General features: G+C 35.6%; 1 protein-coding gene across 5 annotated transcripts in view; it reads left to right on the forward strand.

The window, feature by feature from the left end:
- PCGF5 (polycomb group ring finger 5) overlaps positions 1–16,088 on the forward strand; it is a 120,039-nt gene that overhangs the window by 81,633 nt on the left and 22,318 nt on the right. For 4 of the 5 annotated variants that reach the window (XM_025396911.1, XM_025396912.1, XM_025396910.1 and 1 more), the window contains exons 4-7: positions 3,434–3,489; positions 3,588–3,647; positions 6,219–6,367; positions 14,712–14,810. In XM_025396911.1, the coding sequence (XP_025252696.1) occupies positions 3,434–3,489; positions 3,588–3,647; positions 6,219–6,367; positions 14,712–14,810 (364 nt within the window). The remainder of the gene's footprint in view (positions 1–3,433; positions 3,490–3,587; positions 3,648–6,218; positions 6,368–14,711; positions 14,811–16,088) is intronic. The other variant, XM_025396914.1, reaches the window with a different exon arrangement.

Genomic DNA, 16,088 nt, shown 5'->3' on the forward strand with positions numbered 1-16,088 from the left:
CATGAGTCAAGGACCAAGGATTGAGCCCTGGAGAACTCCAGCATTAAGTGTTCAGAGAGAAGAGGAGGAGCCAGCACAAGAAACTGAGAAGGCACAACCAGTGAGGTAGAGGAAAATCCAGGAGTGTGTGGTGCCCTAGAAGTTAAGTGAAGATAGTGTGTATGTCAAAGGAGACAGAGTGATCCACCTGTGTCATTTGTTGTTCATGGCTACAAGTAAGGTGAAGACTGAGAATTGATGATTGGATTTAGCACAATGGAGGTCATCAGCCTTGAAAAGAGCACTTTCTTTAGAGCTGTGAGGCCAAAAACCTAACTGGATTGTTTTAAGAGAGGAAAGGAGGGAGAGGAATTAGCAACAGTGAGTATAGTATTGACAACTCTTTCAAGTTTTACGACAAATGGGAGCAAAGAAATGGGGTGGGGGGTTGGTTGCTGTCAAGTACAGCCGAGAAGGTTCTTTATTTTGTTTTGATATGGGAGAAATAATGGCATATTTGAAGGGAATGATCCAGTAGAAAGCAGAGAGTTAATCATGTTGGAGAGTAGGAAATGGAATCTCACAGCATAAGAGGAGACACTGGTTTTCAATGGGAGCATTGACAAAAAAATTGTAGCAACAGGCAGGCAGACAGCGAGTACATGGTGCAGATGCTGTAGGTAGGTATGGTGGCCGGGGCCTGTGGAAGTTTGTTTTTCATTGCTTTGACATTTTTCATTGAGAAGAAAGTGTTTGTCGGCAAAAATTAAGGATAGAGGAAAGGGATTTGGAGAGTTAGGGAGAGAAAAAAAGCATATTGTCCAGGGGAGTGAGAGAATCAGTGCACTTGTGAGTGTAGTATGATTCCTGGCAAACTTAAAGGCATGTTTGGGTTGTAGTTAGGAATTTGAAGGGGTGTGGTTGTGTTTTTATTCAGCCATGGGTGCCAGTGCAGAGTTGATGGAAAGTTGGATTTAACCTGAGTTGTACTAAATAATTTTGAGCAAGTAAGAGAGACAAATCAAGGGTACATGTAAGGAAGTGATTTAGTGACTGACCATAGAACAGATTAGTCCTAAATTGGGCTGGAAGGACAGAAAGGACATCAAAGTAGTAAGTAATGTTTCAGAGGCAACGAAATGAAACTAAGTTGGTTCCTGATCTGTTTGTACGTAGTAAGAAGTGCTATTTTTTATGCACTCCTACTATTAAATAGTCTGGGAAAACTTTACGAATGACCTTGTCTTGAGAATAAGGTAGCATTTGGTTTGGTTGGAGAGTACAGAGAGTATTTGAGCCAGGATGCAAAACATGAGGGAGAAAAATGAATTGGAAAAGACAAGGAATTCTTGGGATAATTGAATAAGCCAGTTGGCTAGAGAAGAGAGACAGTGAGCAAATAGTACCAGTTATGGTTTGTAGGTTGAACTCAAGTTATATAAACACATGAAGCCAGGTAATAGGGAGAAATTAGTCCTTGAGCAGGGAACTAACACAATCAGATTAGTACTTTAGGAAGATTCATTATGAGCATGGCTCTGCTCTGCTCAAAGTAGAATGGTAATTATTTGAAGAAATGGAAGAATTGATGGGGGAATAGGTGGGACAGGTACTGAGAGGGAGCTCTAAATGTGTAAATGAAGGGAAGGAAAGAAGTTAAGATAATTCTCGTATTTTGAGCTGATTTGGGAGAATTATGGTATCACTTAAAAATTTAATTTAAAAAAGCAAGACAATGACTGGGATACTTAGTATTTTATTGGAGGAGGATAGATGAGACAATCCTGACATAGATTAATAAAAGGAGGTACTTGAAATGTTCAGCATCTGTTAGAAATATGGAACTTGAACTCAGCAGAGAGATGTGATACATAGGCAGGCAGACAGACAGACAGACAGACAGATAATCTGCCTATATGTTAGTTTTGAAGCCACAAAAGCAGATGAAATCCCTAAGGAAGACAGAACTTAGAAAAGGTCAAAGAGTGCAGAGTACAAAGCAAGGGAGAATATCAGATTTAAAAGTAACTGGGAAAAAGAAAAATACTCAGCAATAAAGAAAGAACAGACTTAAGTGATAAAGAACAGACTTGAAAATTTAAAAAAAAAAAAAAGGAAGGAAAATTTCAGGGAGGCAGGCGGTGTTAGACAACACTGTCAAACTGCTGCAGAGCAATATAGAAGAAATATAAACTTAAAAAAGAATTTTTAAGTTTAAATTTTAATTCTAAAAAATTTAAACCTATTCAATATGGAAATTTTGAATGATTCGGAGAGTTCAGTAGAGTAAAAGAAGCAAAACAGAGTATGTGACAGAAACAATGTAGGTTTTATTTTCACATTTTTTTCCAGTTAGAAGAAAAAATTGAGAAACAGAATAATAGTTTGAAAGGAGTTAATGAGTTAAGAAAGGTTTTGCTTTTCTTTGGGTTTTTTTTTTTTTTTTTTTTTTAAGATGTGAGAAACCTCTGTGTGTTTGTAGTCTTGTTGAAGAGTAATGTTGTTGAGCAGGATGAAGGAGATGAGGCGGGAAGCGGGTGTTGTGGGGGCAAGAGAATGGGATTGAAGACAAAAAGCCATGAAAAAGATGAGTTATATGGCAGGAAAGAAAATAAGAAAAATGTCAAGATAAATATTAAAGTTTTCATTTCAGAAGGTAGAACAATAAAGTGGTCTAAATTTCTCAGAAGAGAGGAATGGAGATTATTTCCTTTAGGGGAAAGAGCCAGAGCTGTGGTAGAGATTTTGAGAATGGGCGTATCAGCTGTTGCTGCATAACAGACAACCTCTAAAGTGACACTTGAAAAAGCAAGCATTTATTATTCCTCCTGGTTCCCTGGGTTAGCTGGGTGGTTCTTCTGGTTTTGACTGGGCTCACTCATGCAACTGCAGTTAGCTGCGCATTGGGTAATCTGCTGTGCTGATCTTGGGGGATAGGCTGTCTGTGGACTAGTCTAAAATGGCCTCATCAGGGCAGCTTCGCTCTCTTCTACGTGGTCTCTCATCCTCCAACCTTGTTCTCATGGCAGCAGGATTCTGTAAGAGAGAGAAGTAGAAACAAAAGCATTTGATGCCTCTTAAGGCTTAGGCTTAGGACCAAGCAGTCACTTGTACCACATTCTGCTGGCCTCAACAAGTTTTAAAGCCAGACCATATTTCCAAGGCAGGGAAATAGACTCCATCCTTAGTCAGGGGAGGAATTTCAAAGTCATGCTCAAGAGTGTGGTTATAGACAGAGCTGGGGACTGGGACCATTTTTGTTATCAGTCTACTACTGGGGAAGGCTGTAAATAGGTGTGTTCCATGGATGGAAGAGTGTGGTAGTAGATGTGCTAAAATTGTGTATGTATTTCGTTATATATATATATATATGTAAGATACACATCTCAAACTATTTACATGTCAGATTTTGGTGTCTTCATTGTTAGTATTTTCTTTCTCCCCACTTTCGAAGGTTGGACAATACATTAGAGGAAATTATATTTAAGCTGGTCCCTGGACTACGAGAACGTAAGTGGCTCTTTAGGTTCTTGCAGATGTTTGTGTTTTATGAAATCAACATTTCTATTAAAGATTTCTTGACTTTTATACTCTTTCTTTTAAATTAGAAGAACTTGAGCGCGAATCTGAATTTTGGAAGAAAAATAAGCCTCAAGAAAATGGACAAGGTGACTTTTTCTTATGTCTGTTTCTGATAGCATCTCTTAAATTGGTCAGCTTTTCATAGTTTAGGTGAACTAATATCTCTCTTCAGGCTCACATTTTTCCTGCACAAAATTCATGCACCCTTTTATTTACATTATGAACCTTTTTCTACATGAGATTTTATATAAATGATTGTAAATCTGAAGTCACTTTAATTGAAGGTAATTGGAAATAGAGGAAATTGAACTTTGGGAAGAGAAAAGGGAGATAAAAGAGAAAATTGACTAGATGTTTATAGTAGTAATTTCTAGGGAGCTAAAGGAAGCTGAAGTAAGAAATAGCCACAGCTTGCAACTAAACAGTGAAGAGTTTTTTGTTCTGTTTATTTTGTATGTTTGTCTCTATAGGAGAGGGAGCTGAGATGTGGCTGAGAGCCAGATCAGGAGATTTTACTATGCTCTGATACTCTGGAATGAAGTTTTTATAAGTAGAGCTCAGGTGATACAAACTTACATGTCATGAAAATTTAGAAAGTATTTCTGGGTGTTTATGGGAATTTTCCCCATCACCTATGCTGCATGTCCATATTTCTCCTCTGGGTCCCAAGAGACTCAGCAATTAGTAATTTTTAGTAATAATTTCAGCAAAGGGGCAAACATTACTGAGCAGATAAAAGGCTTTTAGTGTACATACATACAGATATATATATATATATATTCCACACAAAGGGGTATCTAAAATTATAAGAAAGTATCATTCCCATTGTTTTTTAAATATGAGATTTAATTTAGGATGTCCTAAATATCATTTAAAGTTATTCAAGAATGTGTGTGGGTTCTTATAGGGTCAATTGTGAGTTCAGCCTCCCAATCTTGGTTTTCCCATAAGATCATAGGACTGTCAATTTTACATGGTTAAAGTGGATGAGATCTCTCTTTTTTAATCTGTAAAATGGAGATTATCATTTTACTAGTTCAACTTAACTGTGTAAGGCTGTTAGAGCAGGGGAAGTTTGAGAATAGTTTTGATGACTAGAATAAGGTAGCAAGAGACTATTTTTTACCTGTAACAACAACAAAAAAAATGGCAAAGAAGCTAAACCTGACCAAAAAAATGACTTAACTAGGGCTTGTTTTACCCACGTGTATACTGCAATTAAACAATAACAACCAATTATAGTCGTGGTATAGTAAAAATATAGATAAGGCTAATTAAATATTCCAGTTTTTGACTACCTGTTCAAGAGGACAGGAGCCTGAGGGATTGTCATCAGAAGTTATGTGGTAGGTTTACCCTATGATTATATGTATCACAGCTTGACTTGTGAAGAGCTGTAGCCTACTTTGTGAATTTTATCTCCCTTTTCCTATTGTTTCTCCCTTTTTAAAGTATTTATGGTATTTGGTCTTTAGCTTGGGTGGAGAATTTGGATTTTTTGTTGGAGCTGGGAGTTTGGTTCATAGAAGGCAAATTCCTATCTATGTATATTCTCTATAAATAGGGAGAAGAAAACATGTAGAAAAAAGAGAACCCACCTCCCCGCTCTATGGTACACCTGTAGTGCTTTTACTACAGTCATCGAAGAGGATCAGGCCTGTCACTTTGCAGGGAGGCTTTTCTACAATGTATTGTTTGGCTAGCTAATTTTTTCAAGTTTTAGCTTAGAGATACCTCATCTGGAAATCGTCCCTGAACCTCTGCTTCACTCCCAGAGTTTGGGTTTATTGTCTCTTTTATATGTGCACGCATAGTCCATTTTACCTCTCCCATCCTATATTCTATATTTGTCTGGTTTTTTCCCTTTTTTTTTTTTTTAACTTGCTTTTATTTCATTCCATACCCTGACCACTGTGAGAGAGAGGATGATAGCTCTAGTTTCAGTATTGCTCCCTCAGGCCTTGTATGATGTGTACCCAACACACAGTTAAAGCGACTCCACAGATGAATGGTAAATATAGCTGCATTATTTATAGGCTACAGGTATGTAATAGGTGAAATACATTTGTATATAATATAAAGTATGCCATTCAGATTTCTTTAATGGAGTTGTAACGTTATATATTAATAGCTATATATATGTTAAAAAGCTAATTCATTATACTCTTTTTTTCACTGGCTGATTTTATGAATATCTAGTAATTGGAAATTTTGAGAACTTTTAACATTTGAAAAGTATTTGCTTTTAATTTGAATATATACGTATATATAAACTTGAGTATAATTTATATATACACATATAAGTAATTTGGAAGTATTTTTATATATCATGTCCACTGTCTAACATAGTCTAATTACTAATTGTAATCTTTTCTTTTGGCTAAATTCAGCTAGTCTGAATCTTTCATTTGGCTATCTCAATGAGCCTAGAAATCTTAAGCTATGTTAGTAAGTTTCCAATTTTTTTTTTTTTTTTTTTTTTTTACAAAATGTTTCCATTGTTGAGTTGGTTGGAACATTTTAAAGATACTAAGTTCTTCAAAAACTGCTAGGAAAGTTTTTTAAGTTGATTTTTGTTTTGATGATCAATGTATGATTGTTTAACTTTAAAATCAACTTTGATTTATAACTAACTTAGGTTTGTTTAAATTATACAGATGATGCTTCAAAAGCTGACAAACCGAAAGTAGATGAAGAAGGTGATGAAAATGAAGATGATAAAGATTATCACAGAAGTGACCCACAAATTGCTATCTGTCTAGATTGTTTACGAAATAATGGGCAATCAGGGGACAATGTAGTAAAGGTGAGTGAACAAGTACGGTGGTATTTTTATGATTAGTTTATAGTAAACCCTTGATAATTTATTGACAAATTTTCTAACGCTTCAAAATGTTTGTTTTCAACGTTTTAATTAACATAATTAAATAAAATACCATTCTTTGACAATCCTGTGCTTACAAATGGTTACAAGTCCCACAACTGAACCGTCCTGGGCCAATGCCACCATCTAGTGGCTAATGCCCAGAATCACACCTCTCTTTCTCCACCTCCTTTTATACCTTTGTTGGGAATTCATATGCATGGTTTCTGTTTTTTAGAGTGGTGACCAACTTAGAGAATTTCATGTCACTAGTAGTTCTAGCCGTTTTATTCATTCTCTTCTAATTTTATCCTTTATTTCTCTATTTTTATTTGCAACTCAACAAGATTTCCATGTCAGAGCTAACATATTTTGTGAATAATTTAATCAATTAGTTTTGAAGTAAAATTAGATGTTGTAAAATGCCTCTAAACTTTTAAATTCCTTGAAGGCCCTCAGTTATTTCCTGTAGAATCTCCATTTCTGGTACTGTTCTCCTCTGCCTCTGCTAATTGAATCTTTCCTTAGAGGATCTTTATAGAAAGTTTAAAACATTCTGCTTTTATTGATTTTCTTTGGTCTTTAAATGGTGTTACTTTAATAATATTTTCAACCTTTTTATTGCAAGCAGCTTTTATTTTTATTACACATCTTCACTACTTTAGCTGTTAGATTTTTGCCACTTTATCCTAGCAAATGTCAGCCACTGAGAATATTGTTTATCTCACTGTATTCTGTGTTTTATTCAAATGCCTATATTCATTGTCTCTAATTTTCTTTTACTTCTGCGTAAATCTGTAAGCTAGTAGGTTGAATTTTTTACTTATATGTTTAATGGCATTTTCCTACTGGGAAGTGAAAAACAGTTTTTCACTTCAGATCAAGTTTTCCTAGCATCTTATAGCAACATTAATGAGCACAGTAATTCAATGAATATTTATCCACTATGTGAATAGTAGGCAGTGAAGATGTAAGTAGTAAGAAAAAACATCTTTCACTCAAGGAACTGTTAGGTCTTACACATACAAGTAGTTAAAATAAGGTAATTTATTTTGTTAAGGGGAATTTATTGGACATGTAATAAAGTGCATCCATATTTACAGAAATGACCACTGTACCTGTTTATCCTTATAATATTTTCAGTTGTTTCTTATGATCTTTCCCAAAAGTCATCTCCCTTTTTGGGACGTTCTTTTTCATAGAGTTCATGGTCATCCTTTAGCTCTCTAATACATGAGCTAGCTCATAGTGAAAGTTAAATCAATGGAAAGGCTGAATATCTTCTCATAAACAAATGTAAAGTCCACTTCTCTGCATCATTTCTCATATGAAAGTATAAAATATTGAACTTTAGAAATTTATTTGAAAAATTAACCACCCCTGCTTGTTGTTCTCCATTTTCACATCTTTGACACTTTGCTGTTCTAGTCGACCTTTTATCCATTCACTCTTTCCTTTATGGACTTTTCTTCATCCTTGTACCTTCATTCTTAGTTTATAAATTACTTTTACTAAGCTACCCTGGTTCTTCCTTTGTTTCCTGGGCCATTCCTGCTTTGTCTCCACTGGCTCTACTTCTTGCCTTCTACTTGATATATATGAGTATGTCCTAATACTTTCCCTATATCTATTTTAGAAAGTCTTCTCCATTTTCTATGTGGCTTCAACTACGCAAAGGATTTTTTAACTTTTATTTTAGGTTCAGAGGTACACGTGCAGATTTCTTACATAGGTAAATTGCATGTCACAGGTGTGGTATAAGGTTATTTTGTCACCCAGGTAATAAGTATAATACTCAATAGGTAGTTTTTCAATCCTGTCTCTCCGCCTACCATTCCACCTTCAAGTTGAGCCTTGTGTCTGTTGTTCTCTTCTTTATGCAAAGGACTTTTAAGGCCTCATTTCCAACCCTGCTTTTTTTCCCAAGCTCGAATATTATATCTCTATTTTTAAATAGACCAGTTGAGAGTTTCACTAACACCAGAAACTTGACTCGTCTAAGTTGTCTAATTCATTACACTTTCATCTAATTTTGGTCCAGACATGCAGTTTCAGTTATGACTACTGTCTTTCAGCCAATCAAATAAGTTCTGAAGCTTGACGTCATCTTTGACCTGTTACTGTTTTCTTTCAGCCAGTCACCAAGTCCTGCAAAATTCCCCCCAGTTTAGTGCTGCTCACCCTTATATCTACATTTTTAAAAGTAGTTATTAAGTGTTTTCTGTACCCTTAATTTTTCTTTTGTTATCCAGGGCTAGGGCCACTTGCCTGAGTGTGTGTAAGGCCCAGAGTAAGGGCCGTGACCAATCTCAGGGTCAGATGGTAAATATTTTAGACTCTGTAGGCCATATGGTCTCTGTTGCAATTTACTCAACTTATTCATTATAGCACTAAAGCAGCACAGACAATAGTAAATGAATGGGCATGGTTGTGTTTCAATAAAACATTACTTATAGAAATTGATGGCCAGCCAGATTTGGCCTGAGGACATGGCCATTGTACAGGCCAAAAGTTTGCCACCTTTTGGCCTGTACAATTAAGTCGTAACTCCTTACATTAGCATTCAAGGCCCTTCATTAACAAGCACCTCTTTTAATAAGTTTATCTCCCATTAAACCCATTAGTAAATCCTCCCTTCAAAGCAAGTGATTATCCTTTATGTATGTGTTCGTTCTCTCTCTCTCTCTGTCTTCCCTCCCACCTCGTGTGTGTGTGTGTGTGTGTGTGTGTGTGTGTGTGTGTGTGTGTGTGTTGGAGACCATATATCTGACAAAAGATCTGTATCTAGAATATATAAAAGTTTGTGTTACGAATATTTAAGACCTCTAAAACTTTGAACAACCCTTCCTGTTTGGCGTGTTCTTTCCTCTTCCACCATCCTATGCTTCTGTCAAGACCCAGAGATTTTTATTCTTTGTGATGCTTTTCCCAACCTAGTGAATCCCTTTTCTGAAATTCTGTAGTACTTACATTTATCCCTCAATTAGGGATTAGTTTGTTATCTATTAAGGATGTGCCTAAGAGTTCTAGGCACTGATACTATCTTTTTTTATGTGTGTGTTGTCCTTGATACTAGACTGTAAATCCCTTAGTGGCAGAGACACAATGTCTGTATTGCTTTATGGCCTTTTCAGCCATCTCATTCCTCTGCAGTGGGGTGTGATTCACAAGTATGGTGGGGCAGTAGTTGCATGTATCATTTATACAGAATACCTACTGCTTTTGTAATACAGAAGTCAAAGTCAACAGTGGGATGTCAATAAAAAGAGTAGAGTAAGTATCTCTGAAAATTCACTTTTCCATAAAAGTATAAAACTACTGGCAAAAATGTTCAGTATCAGCTTTTTCAGAGATCTGATATTAAACAAAGGCTTATAGATGCCTATAGAGCATTTTATCAAAAAGATGACTAACTCTCAGTATAAAAGGTGAGCTTTGTGGCATTTTAACTTGCTTTAGTTCCAGCCCCTGCTCAAATTCTGCAGTAGCCTTGAAAATAACAGCCTGCTTTCCCATTGCAGTCTCTCAGGACCAAAGGAAAAGAATAGAGGTAGAGCTCTTTCAAAGCCTCATTGCCAAAGAATGGTCATTATTTGACCTGTCTGGTTGTTTCCTAGGAGACCCCACTTACAAGATTGTCAGTATTCAACTTGACTTGGAGCTTGCCCCCATGGAAAAAGCCTTCTCTGTTGGTGGGGGAAAGGGGCATTTGTCAAAAACAATTACAGACAAATGTTTCAACTTTACAGCTGCCTGAGGTATAGATAACATTTGGAGCAAACAAGAGGCTAACCAAATAGCTTAAATGGAAGAGCTGGAGAACGAGATGTCCCTAGGAGCTTCAAAAAGCTATGACATATTCCTTGAAATCTAGAGGGCCATGTGCATATGTAGAGTTGTATGCATGTTCAGGAAAGACCTGAGAAGGCCCTAAGCTCTCACCTCTGCCTGACCTTGAAGTGCTCTGCACGAGTAGGAAGTGAAGACTAAGGCAGAGTTGTCAACACCTTCGTTGAATATTGGTGGTATGCCACCAAACACATACCCAGACCCTTGGCAAAGACTGAGCAACTTAACGGCTCCAGATGTATAAAGAAATCTCTCTTCAATTATTAGCTGACCTCTAGGCAGAAACTTTCATGACTACATATGGTAAAGAATACAGACTTTACGGAATTAGTTTAGGACTGAAGAGCAGGCAGGAATCTGATTTCCAGTACTGCAACATTATATCATTTAAAATGTCTAGTTTCAACAACAACAACAAAATATGAGAGATACTAACAAATACAATGGTCCCTCAGTATATGTTGGGGATTAATTCCAGGACCCTTCATGGATAACAAAATCTGTAGATCCCATGTCCCTTATATAAAATGGTGTAGTATTTGTACATAACCTGTGCACAGCCTGCTATATACTTTAAATCATCTCTAGATTACTTTTAATACCTAATATAATGTAAATGCTCTGTAAATAGTTGTTAATACTATGTTATTTTTATTGTTTTTAAAAATATTTTTGATCTGTGATTAATTCACAAATGCAGGACTGCAGTTACAGAGAGCCGATTGTATGACCCATACACAGGAAAATAAGCAGTCAATAGAAACTGTCCCTGAGGAAGCCTAGACATTGTACTTATTAGGCATAGATTTGAAATTATCTATTTAAATATGTACAAAGAACCAAAACCATGGTCTGAGCACCTATATGAAAATATAAGAATGATCTCACCAAATACAGCGTATTAAATGTTTTTAAATATTCTGGAGTTGAAAAGTATAGCAACTGAAATGAAAATTTTACTGGTGAGGCTCAACAGCAGACTTGAGCCAAAGGAAAAAAAAAAAACCTATAAAATTGAAGTTAAATGAATTGAAATTATTCAGTCTGAGAAACAGAAAATAGAATAAAGAAAAATGACCAGGTCCTCAGAGACCTGTAGACATCATCAGGCTTACCAGCATACACATAATGGAAGTTCCAGAAGGAGAGGAAATGGAGAAAAAAGGACAGAAAGTGTATCTGAAGAAATAATGGCCCCAAAAAACCAACTAAATTTGATGAAAATCATTAAGCATCTGAGAAGCTTACAAACTTCAGGTATGATAAATTCAAAGAAATTCATACCTGGGCACATCATAATCAAACTATTGAAAGACAAAGAGAGAATCTTGAAAGCAACAATATAAAGGTGACTCATGCACAAAGGACCCCCAGTAGGGTTAGTAGCCGATTTCTCACCGAGAGCTGTGGAGGATAGAAGGCAATAGGATAATATATGCAGAGTGCTCAAAGAAAGAAAACTGTCAACTAGTAAATCTATATTCATCAAAAATCTATAACTTTCCAAAAGGAAGGAGAAATTAAGATATTCCCATGACCTTGGATTTGGCAGTGGATTCTTAGAAATGACACCAAAAGCACAAGCAACAAAAGAAAAGAAATAGATAAATTGGACTTCATTAAAATGTAAAACTCTCGTGTATGAAAGGACACTTAAGAAAGTGAAAAAAGTTATAGAATGGGAAAAATATTTACAAATCATATCTGATAAACCTTTAATATACAGGTATATGAAGAACTCTTATAAATCAACATGAAAAGATGGCCCAATTTGGAAAAAAGTAGGCTAATGTCTTGAATAGACATTCCTCTAAAGAAGTTATAAAAATGACCAATAAGCACAGGAAAAGTTGCGAAACATCACTAGTCACTGGGGCTCTGCAAATCAAAACCACAACAAGATATCATTTTATACCTACTAGGATGGCCAGAAATTTTTTTTAAGGAAAATAATAAATGTTAGAGAATGTGGACAATTGAAACCTGATACATTGCTAGTGGGAAGGTGAAAGTGCAGCTACTGCAGAAAACAGTTTAGCCGTTCCTCAAAGAGTTGACGTGGTAATTCCACTTCTAAGTATGTGATCATATCCAGTAGTCCCCCATTATGTGTGGAGCATATGTTCCAAGACCCCCAGTGGATGCTGCAACCACAGATAGTACCAAATAATCCTGTATATACTGGTTTTTTTATTTGATAACTGAGATAGCTAAGTCACTAATGGACAGGTAGCCTATACAGCATGAATATGCTGGGCAAAAGGAGGATTCACAACCTGGGCAGGACAGAGTACGATGCTGCAAGATTTTAACATATTACTCAGAATTGTATGCAGCTTAAAACTTATGAATTATTTCTAGAACTTTCCATTTTGTATTTTTGGACAGTGATACATTGACTGGGTAACTGAAATCAAGGAAAGTGAAACTGCAGATAAGGAGGGACTACTGTATAAAAGAATTGAAAACATGTTCACACAAAATCTTGTATATGTATATTCATAATAGCATTATTCATAATAGCCAGAAAGTGAAAACAACCAAAATATCTATCAACTGATGAATGGAAAAGCAAAATGAAAGAAAATGTGATACTATTCAGTCATAAACTGCAGTGAAGTACTGATACATGCTACAAAATGGATGAACCTTGACAACTTCATGCTAAGTGAAAGAAGCCAGATACACAAGATCACATATTATGTGATTCCATTTATACGAAATGTCCAGACAAGGATAAAGACAGAAAGTAGATTAGGGTTGTCAGGGACTGGGAAGAGGGAAAGTTGTGGAGTGACTGTGAATGGATTTGGGTTACTTTTAAGGATGATGAAAATGTTTTCGAATTAGATCATAGTAATGGTTGTACAACTTTGTGAATAATATAAAAACTATTATTAATCTCTGAAAGATTATGAGTAGTGATACCAACATCATTTCTGGAGATTCTTCCTGATTTCTTGGCAGATGAAAAATACACAAATTAAGAGTTTTCCAGTACAGGTTGAATATCCCTTATCCAAAATGGTTGGGACCAAAAGTTTTTTGGATTTTGGAATATTTGCATTGTATATACTTACAGCTGAAGCTTCCAAATCTGAAATGAGTTAGTGTCATGTCAGCCCTCAGTTTCAGATTTTGGGACATTTCAGATTTCAGACTGGGATGATCAACCTACACCCCTATATTCTTCTCTGACTTAGGCTTGTAAAACTGTGTTAATGATTCTTTGTAAGCTGTTTGGGGCAAGAAGAAAATTGACAGGAAACCTTGGGATAGTTGAGAAGGTGAACAGATAACAGGGAAGATAGACTTGTACATTTGTCGCTTTGTTTTCATGCTGTCTAGAATATCCGTCTTCACATTTGAAATGGGTAGAATATGTGTTGATTTAAATGTAACTTTTCTGTTTTCTTTTAATGGATACTTTATCATCTGTATTGTGACCAGGTTATTATTTGTTAATTTATTTCTGTTGGTCTTTGCCAGGGAATATGTTTTGCTAGGAAAACATCTGCTAGGAAATAAACGTTGACTGAATAGTTATGACTTAGTGAATTTAAGAACACTGAGATGTTGTTCCAGATGCTGACCTCATTTCCTATACATACAAATAGGAGTAATATCTTTAAAAGATTCTATTGTTTTCTGTGTTTTAGTATTCTGATAACTTTTGAGGTTGTGGAATGTAATTTTGTTTCACATATTGGTTTGTATTTATTACGTCTACAACCTCATTTTGCTTCATTTTCAGCTTGGGTGTCCCTTCTGGATTGGTTCTTATATTTTAGTGATATTCAGGCTTTAAGAGTGAATTAGTACTGCTCTGCACATTTTACAAATGAGACACATCAAGGCACATAGAAGTTTGTTCTTCCAGTAAAGTACTGGCACAGCCTATCAGACACTGACCAGACGTGATTCTTCCCAACACGAGGTCCACACTATGCAACTTCTAATTTCTGGGGCATACTGTGGCCTAACCAGCCTCTCTCTGTTGAACCCTGTGGCTCCTCAGAGTACCATTTGAAATCCCTGCTCTTTCTAAAATTATTTAAAAGCTGTGATACCATATTTTAGAAAATATCCCTCATGTTTCAGAAGTTATACTTTATAATAAAATATTTTTATGCTTTTTGTGACCTTTTTTCTTCTTTTTAGTTTAAACTCATGTTTTCTTTACTAAAATGTCTCTAGAGGTAAGCAGATTGCCTATTTGCCAGGATATTCCTAGTACACATGATAATACATTCTTGAAGAATGTCATATAAGTATCCAATAATTAGGAATATTTTTGCTCGCAAGTACTAAAAAGCTATAAATTGAAATGTTTTCACAATATATTTTAAAAATACTCAAAATGATAGTGGAAATGGTAGCTCTGATTTCACCAGAAGCAAGATAGAACTTTTTAACTGGTAATCTTTATTTCCTTTAGGGTTTAATGAAGAAATTCATTCGATGTTCTACACGTGTAACTGTGGGAACTATTAAAAAATTTCTAAGTTTAAAACTAAAACTTCCAAGTTCTTATGAGGTAAGTTAAATAATATCTAAGCTTGATCATTGTGATAATTCTGATTTGAAGTAAAATTCTAACAAAAGTGAAAACTGAGAATATATTCAAATTAATTTTTGTGGAAACTGGTTATTTTCATGTTAAAAATTTAATTTTCAGAATGTATTATTCTACTTAGGTAATATGTATTTTCTAATTGAACATATCCTGAATAAACTATGATACTAATACATTTAGTGTTTTATAATTAGAAGAGATATTTAAAGAACTTAACATTAAGTACTCCCAAAATAAATATACCACTAAATGTATTCATGCTTTAGGGTATGTCATTTTTATGTGAGATCTTTAAGATCCATTATTACCAATTCTTTATAGACTTCTTCAGAATGTAAAACATTGTCTTTTTATCACAAGGAATTTCATAAGTAATCACAGTTCCATGAAATGCAGAAGTGGTTTTGTTTAGCACTAGATAAAACTAACATATTATAGCTGCATAAATGTAGTTTGCCAGTTTATTTACAGAAGAGGTAAACTGCCGTGATATTGATCACAGCATAGCTTGTCATGTGTTCCATGTTTAGAGAATGTTTTTAATCCTAGAGTTATGACTAAAACATAGTAAGGAAATATGGCTATCATTTCTAACCTGCCTAAATGATAATCTTACAACTCATTAATTTCCCCTTCTTCCCTTTCGAGTTCTGATAGTAGCAGCTAGAAAATTCAAGACCTGGCCGGGCATGGTGGCTCATGCCTGTAATCCCAGCACTTGGGGAGGCTGAGGCTGGTGGGTCACATCAGGTCAAGAGTTTGAGACCAACCTGGCCAACGTGGTAAAACTCCGTGTCTACTAAAAATATAAACATTAGCCAGGTGTGGTGGTGGACGCCTGTAATCTCAGCTACTCAGGAGGACAAGGCAATAGTCACTTACTTGAACCTGGGAGGCAGAGGTTGCAGTGACCCAAGATCATGCCACTGCACTTCGACCTGGGCAACAGAGTGAGACTCCATCTCAAAAAGAAAAAAAAGAAAAGAAAAGAAAATTAAAGACCAGGACTAGTTTCCTGTATAAACAAAGACATCAAAGGAAAGGCAGCATAGTTTTTCTGGCTTATCTGCAGTAATATGAATATCATGAAGAGTCATCAGAGGAGAAATAAAATGTGATAGACATTAACAGGTATTATGTCCATGTTTTGAGGAAGCCTCTGATCCTGAGCTTATTTGAAAATTTCTTTCAGATGACTAGTCTATGGGTTGAAAATTGTTATTATGGCATGGTTCTACA

The sequence above is a fragment of the Theropithecus gelada genome, chromosome 9, assembly GCF_003255815.1.
Source record: "Theropithecus gelada isolate Dixy chromosome 9, Tgel_1.0, whole genome shotgun sequence".
NCBI lineage: Eukaryota > Metazoa > Chordata > Mammalia > Primates > Cercopithecidae > Theropithecus > Theropithecus gelada.